General features: G+C 40.1%; 1 protein-coding gene across 1 annotated transcript; it reads left to right on the top strand.

Moving 5' to 3' along the window:
- The first annotated feature begins 733 nt into the window (after positions 1–733).
- On the top strand, positions 734–10,512 carry LOC113431509 (vomeronasal type-2 receptor 26-like). The gene is made up of 3 exons (XM_087954060.1): positions 734–808; positions 8,966–9,092; positions 9,511–10,512. The coding sequence occupies exons 1-3, from the start codon at positions 749–751 to the stop codon at positions 10,410–10,412; spliced, it is 1,089 nt and encodes a 362-aa protein (XP_087810186.1). The 5' UTR covers positions 734–748; the 3' UTR covers positions 10,413–10,512.
- The last annotated feature ends 386 nt before the right edge of the window (positions 10,513–10,898 follow it).

Here is a 10,898-nt window from a genome sequence, read left to right as displayed (position 1 = left end):
AGCATATGTAATAGTCTGGTGCCTGGGGGGTAAGGGTATGATTTTAATTACATTTTATGGATTGTTGTGAATTGATATGAGTGATATATTAGCTTTGCAAATAGGTAAACTCTAATTAGCAATACAATGTTACCAGAAAAAAGCTTCGAAAATTAAGTTTAAACTCTTAATGCTCTTTTAGCAACACTGTTAGAGTGGAGCATAAATGGCCAAAGATAAGTACACCTAGGTCCTTAACAAGGTGAGGGTCTTCTGCTAGATCAATGCCACTTAGCGTATACTTGAAATTTACCAATAAAGTTTACCAATATGTAACATAGAACATTTATTAATCAAAATTTGAAGTTGCTAAATAGGTGACCATTCAGTAACATAGTCGTGTTCACTTTGCACAACAACAGAATTATCTGTAGAACTGAATAATTTTATGTTATTGGCAAAAACAACCCAATTGCTTTTAAGTTGATCACATAAATCGTTCATATAGAGTAAAACAAGATGATGAAATTTCTTATGTTGCAGTGAGAAAACCTTCTACAACATTCTTCCCTTCTTGTTCGCTGTTCATGAAGTCAACCAGAATTCAAGGCTCTTACCCAACATCACCCTGGGCTACAACATCTATCAGAACTTTTTCAATGCAAGAATGACATATGAGGCCATGCTGGATGTGCTGTCTACAGGACAGGAGAATATCCCAAACTACAGATGTGGAAGACAAAAGAACTTGCTGGCTATTCTTGAAGAGATGAATTCTGAACTCTTTGATCATATTTCCAATGTCTTGAGCATCTATAAAATTCCACAGGTATAAAGCCAAATGAAATTAATTCCATGTTGTAAATTGTTCAGATTTGCCTAGAAGGCAGCACTTGTATATATTTCTCCAAATAAATTGAAAGTCAGAGATTAAATATTAGAAGAGCTGAAAGAATTTTTAATTCATAAAGTGTGTGTGTGTGTGTGTGAGAGTGTATATACATACATATGTATATAAGGTAAAGGTTCCTCTCGCACATACGTGCTAGTCATTTATGGCTCTAGGTGGTGGTGCTCATCTCCATTACAAAGCCGAAGAGCCAGCACTGTCTGAAGACATCTCCGTGGTCATGTGGACAGTATGACTAAACTCCAAAGGCACAGAGAACGCTTCCCACTGTAAGGGTCCCTATTTTTCTGCTTGCATTTTTACATGCATTCGAACTGCTAGGTTGGCAGAAGCTGGGACAAGTAACGTGAGCTCACTCCATTATGCAGTGCTAGGGATTTGAACGCCGACCTTTCTGATAAACAAGCTCACTGTTTTAGCCACTGAGGTACTGCATCCCCACATAGGTGTGTGTGTGTGTTTGTGTGTGTGTCTGTATATATGCATATGCATTGTACATATATCTGTGTGTGTATATTCGTAACTCGAGGATCCGGTTGATTGAATCACATTAAATAAACGTGATCCCTGCCTGATTTGCCCAATGCATTTGCTAATGAAATGCACAGGTCGTTAAATGCACATGAGGGATCTCAGAGTGGGGAAGGCCATGCAGAGCCTAGTGTTGAAAGAGGCCACCCAAAGTCTCCCCTGATACCTCATACTCACTTATAATCCCTTGGGAACCCCATTGTTCTTTTCGCCTTCACATCCTGCCCTGGCACTCCTTTGCTTTGTTAGCCTCCTGGCTCCACTTCCTTCCTACATCCCATTTCCCATGGATTGCTTATTTTTTTTGAAATCTGCAGAGCTCCAGAAGAGGGTGGCCCACTGGGAGAGAAGCTGAAGTGTTTTATTCAGATGATGGCGAAGCTATAAGAATGTGAAATCTAAGGAAAACATTTTTGACAGCTTCTGGGTAAAAGACTTTGGCTTCGGGCCATGTGGCCAACAGGCCTCTGGTAGTAGAAAAGGCCTGGGTGTGACCATTGGGAATTTTGAAAATGATGACTTTTGAAAAGCAAGACTTTGTCATAGAACGTATGAGCGTTGGATCAGTGACTTTTAAACATTTTGAAAATGTAGTGACCAATACAAAACAGATTTTTTTTCCACAGAATCATAGAATAAAAAGTCCAACTCCTTCCATAGAGGAGGAATGGTCAGACCACTACAGACAAATTACTGTCCAATTTTTCCTTGAAAATATCCAGCAGTGGAGCTCCAGGAGACAGGCTGTTCCAACTCCTAATAACTCTCACAGTGAGGAATTCCTCATTTTTTTAAACTTGAAGTAAAACTTGAAGTAAAAAATTCAAAAGAAAAAAAAAATGGAAACGAAAAATGAATAGGTCGAGATAGCTAGAAGGCTCCTCAATAAAGCAGCTTGTACATACTTTCTCTAGTGTACAAGACAGAATAAAATATGTCATAATATTCATTCTTATTTTGAACAGGCGCTTGGCACAATGCCAGTTGTCTTGGGGTTTGTTTTTAAAGTGAGGTTATTAAACTGACTTCTGCATTTCAAATGTCTAAAATAAATTCAGCCAATTAAAGTGTTTATACAGAAATATTTGAAACAACTATATGTAGACAATGAAATAAAATACCAATATTATATACCAGTTGCTAGGGGGGAGATATAACAAGTAATATTTCAAGCCCAACATATAAAACAATCAAATAAGCAGTAATAATCTATGAGAAATTAATATGTTTGTCATTTTAAAAGATATTCCATGAGTGTATAGCAGTATTCCAGTATTTGAGAGGCTGCCGCAAAGAGGAGGAGGTCAATCTATTTTCCAAAGCACCAGAAGGCAGGACAAGAAACAAGGAGGGAAACAACATGGAATTAAGGAGAAGCTTCCTGACAGTGAGGACAGTTAACCACTGGAACAGCTTTGCCTTCAGACATTTTGGGTGCTTCATCACTGGGGTTTTTAAAGAAGAGACTGGACAGTCATTTGTCTGAAATGGTATTGGGTCTCCTGCTTGAGCAGGCGGTTGGACTAGGGTAGGGGTATCACTCGAGTTCATTGAGGCCCACATCAGGGTTGGGTTTGACCTTGAGGGGAGGTGTTACCAAGATGGGCGTGGCCAGCATGACATCACTTGTGTCAGGGGGCACCTGTGGTGGCCTGAATCCTCTGCCTGCGAAAATGGGCTCCTGAGCTCTGTTTTTGGTTCGGACGGCCTCCTGCAACTCTCTGCCAGTGAAAATGAAGCTTGGGAGAGCCATGCACAGCCCTCTGTAGCTCCATTTTTTGCTGGCAGGGGCACCTTTGCTATTTCCAGGGCATTCCCACAGGCCAGATCTAAGCACCCTACAGGCCAGATCCATCCCCCAGCCCTTCAGTTTGGTACCCCTGGAGTAGGATCTCCTGCTTGAGCAGATGTTTTGACTAGAAGACTTTCCAGCTCTATTCTGACTGACTAATTGACTGAGTGGATGGGTGGCCCACAGAGTTATAACGTGACCAGAAGGGTGTGCTCTATGAGGACCACCAATGAACATTACCCACAGATAATTCAGAGCTCCCTGGTGTCAGGGTTCCAACGAATGCTCTAATTAATTCATGAGCCTCGAGCCAAGTTTCAAAAGAAATCCAACTATTTATTAGGAGCCACATGTTGGCACTTTTCCCAAGTGCAGTCGGCTCTGCCCCATGTAATTTACTGTTCACCTATTACCCTGTTTCCCCCTTCCTCTCAGGGTGTGTCATAAATCACATTCTCCAACTAAGAACTTTTGCCGGGCTGTGGAATTCACGCCACGCCTCTCCAGCTGGGCTTGGTAACTTGAGGCACAACATGGAGAAAGGTATGCATGGAATGTCCTTCTGATCATAGCAACAAACTGCTCCATCAGATCTTCCCCCACTCCTTCTTATGGCAACTCGAGAGCAAGCCAGGAATGCTTTACGAGTTGACATCTGGTTTCAAAGTGAGCATACAAAACAACAGGACAGAACATCAAGGGAACTTGCAAAATTCATGCAGTTACCATTTGAAACATCTCTCAGTAGTGGGGGAAGGCCCTTAGATTTACTATCTGACTTTCATAGTTAAAACTGGCAAAAACTGCCAATACCTTCTCTTTCATCTTAGATCAACTACAGTGTCATCAACCAGATGGCTGAGCAAAATCATCCTTTCACTTTTTCATATCGGATGACCCCAAACCAAGAACCTCCTTACTCAGCGATTGTCCAGCTGCTCCTGCAGTTCCAATGGACGTGGATTGGCCTCCTTTCTCAGGACAATGAAAGAGGAGAAAAATTCAAAAGACGCTTGGAAGTTCTTGCCTTAAAAAATGGGATTTGCATTGTCCTCTCAGGAACTGTCCCAGAAGCAAATATGCAGACAAGTGCTGGAGAAACTCTCATGCAAGAAAAAAGGAAAATGTTCTATTCTCTTCTCAAGAGTCAAATAAAAATTATAGTATGCCAACTGGATTTTCAGGCCTCGGCAATATTAGCAGCAGCAATACAAATAATTGATATGACTAATACATCCATTATGGGAAGGGTGTGGATTGCAACAACTTTGACAGCTTCAAGTGTAAGTATTTTTGACCTCTGGGTTGATCTCCAAAATAAACATGCTTTGTTTTCCTACTTCCTCCAGACAAAGAGAAGGACTCAGTATTATAACTTTAAATCTTATGCATCTATGGTCATATTGTATGGAAAGGAAGCATTCCAATGTTCCTATTCAAATCCTCTGTTATCAAAGAAAGTTTGGAAAAATTGCAGAGAAAAAGAGAATTGGGAATTCCCGTCCCATGATGTGATTGCAAGAATCCTGTCTCAGGATTCCTCCAGGATTTCCCAAATAATTCAAATTGTGGCCCGGGTCCTCAGTGCTGCCTCTTCCTCCCAATGGAGTAAGAGGAGAATGCAAGTTGGATACCATCAACCACCCCAGATTGTACAGCCATGGCAGGTGAGTATTCTCCTTTGAGGTTCCATTGATTCTCCCCTTCCAATTCCTCAATATTAAATTAGATGTCAAAAGGGTGAGATATTCCAAAGAGCAGTTGTCCAGTTAGTGGTATTTGAGATTAAGTGTCAACTCTGAAGCTCACCTGACTGAGGCCATTTTGATGCTTCAGTATTGCCACCCTGGAACTGAGGGAAAGGGAGGCGGGAAGAGAGATAGCTGGGGTTTTGTTGTCTCCTGGGAAACAAGGACATTCCCAGTGATGGCCAGAGAGAGGATGAGTGAAGTCACCAGGCAACTGGATGACACCTTGATTAGACCATGTGACTGATAGTTTGGAAAGAGGAGGAAAACTTTTATTTTTAATTAAGTGAAAACCATGGTAATGTTTAAAGTCAGTTTTCACCAGCCTATGCCTATATGATATGTCCAATAAAACTGATATTTGAGGAACCTACTTACCTCAGAGTCCTGTTTGCTACAGGCATATTACTTGGAACCCTGACAGTGAGTTAGAGAGAGGTGATAGAGAAAAATATTCCAGAGTTAAACAACCTGTCTAGTTTGGGATGCTTTTGTGTCAGAAATAGCTCAATGCTGACAAAATGTCAAAATTAAACAAGCATCAGAATAGTCCAGCAATCCTCAATCTTTTATTGTGATCACAAAGTCATCTAGTCTCCAAGCTAAGGAGTTCAGCTGGGTTGTTTGTTCTGGATTAAAATTGGACTTTGCTGCCTAAAAGTTTGTAACATAGCAACAAGGTATAAATCAAAGCATCTTCTGGGGACAACCAAAGGTTCGTCCAATCATCTCCTGAACTAATGGATACGCTTCCATAGCTACTCTTTGAAAGAGATAACATCACTATGCAATTTTTGTTACATTCCTAGCCCAAAGTTAAACTCCGCTTACTTCATCTTGACAAGGACTGATGGTAAAATTGTATTCTCCATCTTCTCCCATGACAAGTTTCCCCATATCTGCAAATGGTCTTGCCTCAGATGGGCTGTGATGGTGAAGCTGCAAAACCCAGAACATGAAACTTAGAATAATAGAATTTGAATGGACCTCACAGGTTCCCTAGTCCAACCTACTAATCGAGCAGGACACCCTATACCAGGGATCTTCAAACATGACAGCTTTAAGATTTGTGGACTTCAACTTCCAGAATTCCTCCTCCAGTCATGTTAGCTCAGGAATTCTGGGAGTTGAAGTCCATAAGTCTTAAACTTGCCAAATTTGAAGACCCTTACCCTATACCATACCATTTCAGAGTAATGGTTGCCCAGGTCTCTTTTTGAAAGCCTCCAGTGATGGAGCACTCACAACTTTTGAAGGCAAGCTATTCCATTGGTTGATTGCTCTCACTGCTCAGAAATTCCTCTTAGTTGTGGGTTGCTTCTCTCCAACCATTGTTTCTTTTCTCGCCTATTGGTACTTTGGGAAATGTTTTGACCCCCCTCAAATATTAGAAAAGTGATATCATGTCTCCCCACTCCTTCTTTTCCTTAGATTAGACATACCAAATTCCTGTAACTGTTTGTGGTATGTTTTATCCTCCAGCCCTCTAATCATTTCTTGTTGCTCATCTCTGCAGTCTTTCCAGAGTTTCAGTACCTTTTTTATATTGTGTTGATGAGCAGAACTGGATGCAGTATTCTAAACGTGGTCTTACTAAGGCTTTGTAAAGCAATATTAGAACCTCTTGTGATCTTGATTCTATCCCTCTGTTAATGCAGCCTAGGATTGCATTGGCATTTTTATCTGCTGCCACACATTGTTGGTTCATATTTAAGTGATTGTCCACTAGGACTCCAAGATCCTTCTCACAATTACTGGCATTAAGCCAAGTTTCACATAGTCTGTAATGTGTACTTTTGGTTTTTCTTGCCTCAGTGGAAATCCTTACTTTTATCTATGCTGAATTTTATTTTGTTAGGTAGGGGCCCATATCCAATTTGCAAAGATCTTTTTGGATATTCAGCTTGTCTTCTGGGATGTTGCCTATTCCTGCCAGCTTAGTGTTGCCTGCAAATTTGATGATTTGAAGAGGTTGAATTATTCAGAGTACCTCCAATCCAGAATAAGAGCAAGAAAAACATTGAATAAAGGCTCAAATTGTAATATTCTTTCTATGTTTCTGCAGCTCCATAGGTTCCTGAGGAACTTCCAACATCAAAATATTTCCACAGATGGGATTTCTTTTGATGAAAATGGAGTTCCTGTTGGTGATTTTGATATCATGCACTGGACATCAGTTCGGAACAAATCAGATGCGGGGGTGAAAATTGGGAGTGTAGAAAGCCAATCCTCTTCAGAAGTCAAGATTTCTGTCAATCAAAGTGCCATCCAATGGCCAACTTTATTTAACAAAGTAGTTGAGGCTGCTTGGATTTTGCTCTTCTATTTATCTCCATATGTGTAAATTTTATGCTCAGAAATAATTCTTATTGAGGCCAATTGAGATAACTTCCAACTAAGAGAACTTAAAGCCTCATTAATTTATTAGATATATTTTACTTTAGAGGTCTTACAATAATCTGTCACACACTGGAACCTGCTGCATTGTATTGCGGAATTTGCAATCTACATTATTAAACTGGAATATGTTGCCATAATTTATAGTACATGAAATTAATTTGTTTTCAGTAAGAGAAACTCCAGAATGTCTATGTCAGTCATCCAGGTCATGGTTGTGCCAAAGGTGTTTTTTCAGAAAGCACCTGGATTTTGTTTTCCCTTGAAGATGTTTCACTTCTCATCCAAGAAGTTTCTTCTGTTCTGACTGAATGGTGGAGGATGGAAGGATTTGGAACTGCTGAAAAGACTGTGTTGTCAACAGGATATAGATTCAGCAATTGCAGGAAGGTTCCACACCCATTTGCACTATTCACGTGACCCTGAGGGCACAGATAAATTCCAAGGGGCCTAAACAACTTTCAAAAAGACTGTTAAGGACCAGATGACTGCAAGGAATATAAACCGTTCCATATGCCACCATTCAGTCAGAACAGCTTATTGCGAGTATGTAATTACTACCTCCTTTACACTTAACATTATTTACTAATATATTTCCTATCTTTGTTCTATCCAGTCATACCAACATTCCCAGCTTTAGTAATATTCTGATGATTCAAAATCAGTTGTCAGTGAAATGATGAGTTGTCTTTTGTAAAAGCTTCTTGGGGAGAAAATCCAGAATAGGAAGGGTTTAGCCCATTGAATTGCATAAGAGGAAGATAGCATTAAGAATGTGGTGAGGGAAATGAGGGCAGCTAAAAAAAGCCATTTACATATGATGATACAATGATCAGTTGTAGGAGAGAAAGATAGGGACTCTAGAGAAAGCTAGATTTTGGAGGTTTCCTGAGAAAGCTAAGATGGAGAAAGAATATATACAAGTTATGGCATTCTCATACATGCTCTAAGGAGAAACACCTTTTGCAATGGAACTTCTTTCCTTTGGAAAGAAGAATAAGGCAACGAATCTGTTTTGAAATGTATAATGGAGATTGATAGAGGAAAGAGAATGACTCTTCATTTGCCCCTTGCAAGTAGAATAATTAAAGGTCATGCCACTATTTCTTGACAGATTTTGCTCAATGTGCTCCTGACTTCTGGAAGCCAGTTGATTTCAGTAAACTTTTATAATTCATACTAATCTTGTGGTTTATGTTGAAAACTAAAGGTTCCTCTTGCACATACGTGCTAGTCGTTTCTGGATCTAGGAGGCAGTGCTCATCTCCATTTCAAAGCTGAAGAGCCAGCACTGTCAGAAGACGTCTCCGTGGCCATGTGGCTGGCATGAATAAATGCTGAAGGTGCAAAGAATGCTGGCACCTTCCCACCAAAGTGGTCCTTATTTTTCTACTTGCATTTTTGTATTCTTTCGAACCACTTGGTTGGCAGAAGCTGGGACATGTAATGGGAGCTCACTCCATTACGTGGTGCTAGGGATTCAAACTGCCCAACGGCCAACCTTTCTGATCGACAAGCTCAGTGTCTGAGCCACTGAGCCACCACGGCTCTTTATATATTGCCTCTAATTTATATATTGCCCTGATAAATCTTTTGGTTTATGTTTAGATGGTGCCTTATTCAAGATGTACAGAAAGTTGCTCCCCAGGTTATGCCAAGCTTGTGAGAGAGGGAGCCCCAGTTTGCTGCTACGACTGTTCTCTGTGTATGGAAGGAACATTCTCTGGGCAAGAAGGTACAGTCGGTGGCTTCAAAAACAACAAGGATACAATCAAAATTCTCTATTGCTTTTTTGGGGTATTTGATCAAGAAGCAAGAAAAAACATTACACATCTTGAAGGCATCCACAAACATTTCAATGATTGAGCACTATCACTGAATTTTGTACGATGATGCAAGCATTAAAATAATCTATTGAGGTGTTACTTTCTTGCTTGGTTTTGGGAAAGAGGACAAGTTTTGAGAGCTGATAATCACATTCATCTTCAGCCTTTAAAAAGGTTGTTGGTTATTTGAACTAATGTTGTGTCATATGAATATCCCTGGGCAGAAATATTATATTATTCCTTGAAAATGAAATAATTGATTTCTGATGCGGTTTTCATGCTCCTACAGCAGCAGAAAGAGATACGCACTAACCAATTTTTTTTCAGATGCAGCCCATTGTGAAAAGTGTCCAGATGACCAGTATTCCAATAAGAAGCGGGATCAGTGTGTCCCCAAAAGCATAAGCTTCTTATCCTATGAAGAATCATTGGGACTCATCCTGACTTTCTTTGCCATTGCTTTGTCCCTAACCACTGCCTTTATTCTGGGAATCTTCATTAAACACCAAGAAACTCCCATAGTCAAAGCCAACAACCGTGAACTCACCTATGTTCTCCTGGTTTCTCTCCTGTTTTCTTTCTTGACCTCCCTTCTATTCATCGGTCGCCCCATGAAAATGACCTGTCTCCTTCGACAAACCATTTTCAGTATTGTTTTCTCTGTTGCCGTATCTTCTTTGCTGGCCAAGACTGTAATGGTGGTGGTGGCCTTCCTGGCTACAAAGCCAGGAAGCAGGATGAGGAAATGGCTGGGGAAGGGTCTGGCCCACTCGATTGTTTTATCCTGCTCTGGTATTCAAGTAGGCATCTGTATGACATGGCTGGGAATCTTTCCCTCCTTCCCAGATTCTGACTTTCATTCCCAGCCAGAACACATCCTGCTGCAGTGCAACGAAGGTTCAGTGACCATGTTCTACACTGCCCTTGGCTACATGGGTTTTCTGGCTGCCATCTGTTTCTTGGTGGCATTTCTGGCTCGAAATCTGCCAGGGACCTTCAATGAAGCCAAACTGATCACCTTCAGCATGCTGGTTTTCTGCAGTGTTTGGATCTCCTTTGTCCCCAGCTACCTGAGCACCAAAGGGAAATACATGGTGGCTGTGCAGATCTTCTCCATCTTGGCCTCCAGCCTAGGTTTATTGGGTTGTATTTTTGTTCCCAAGTGCTACATTATTACACTGAGACCTGACATAAACACCAAGGAACATCTGATGATGAAATCTCATTAAGGCTCCTTGTGTTGGTGTTTATTTTTGTTCAGTTTACATCCAGTATAAAATCACATATCTTGAAGTAATGTTTTATGTATTCTCACTTATTTTTCTTCATTCTGTGTGCATTTTGAATTATAATAATTGAGTAGTAATGTTGCTAAAACAATTCAAACTATTTCAATTAATCATATCTTTCAATTGTCACAATCTGAATTCATGTTAAAGCATAACTATCATCAATGACATTAATAAAATTTCTGAAACCAGGCCGGATAAACTGTTACCAGAGATGTTCTGATATGGTTTTAGACTAAATTAAAGATTATGGCTAATAATGTGTGTTTTTGTTGCTATATAGGTTGGTGTTATGTTTCGTTTTCAGGGATGATGTTTTTTATTTATTTTGTGAAGCAATTATAAGATAACAGGTATAACTATAAACATACTTATGAATACATGAAATGGATACGAATAAGGAAAAAAAAGAAAAAATAAGACAGG

Source organism: Notechis scutatus, chromosome 2 (genome assembly GCF_049901735.1).
Source record: "Notechis scutatus isolate UNSWTSFEM ecotype Mainland chromosome 2, rNotScu1.2, whole genome shotgun sequence".
In the NCBI taxonomy this organism is placed as follows: Eukaryota; Metazoa; Chordata; class Lepidosauria; order Squamata; family Elapidae; genus Notechis; species Notechis scutatus.
This window is presented reverse-complemented; position numbering and strand designations above follow the sequence as displayed.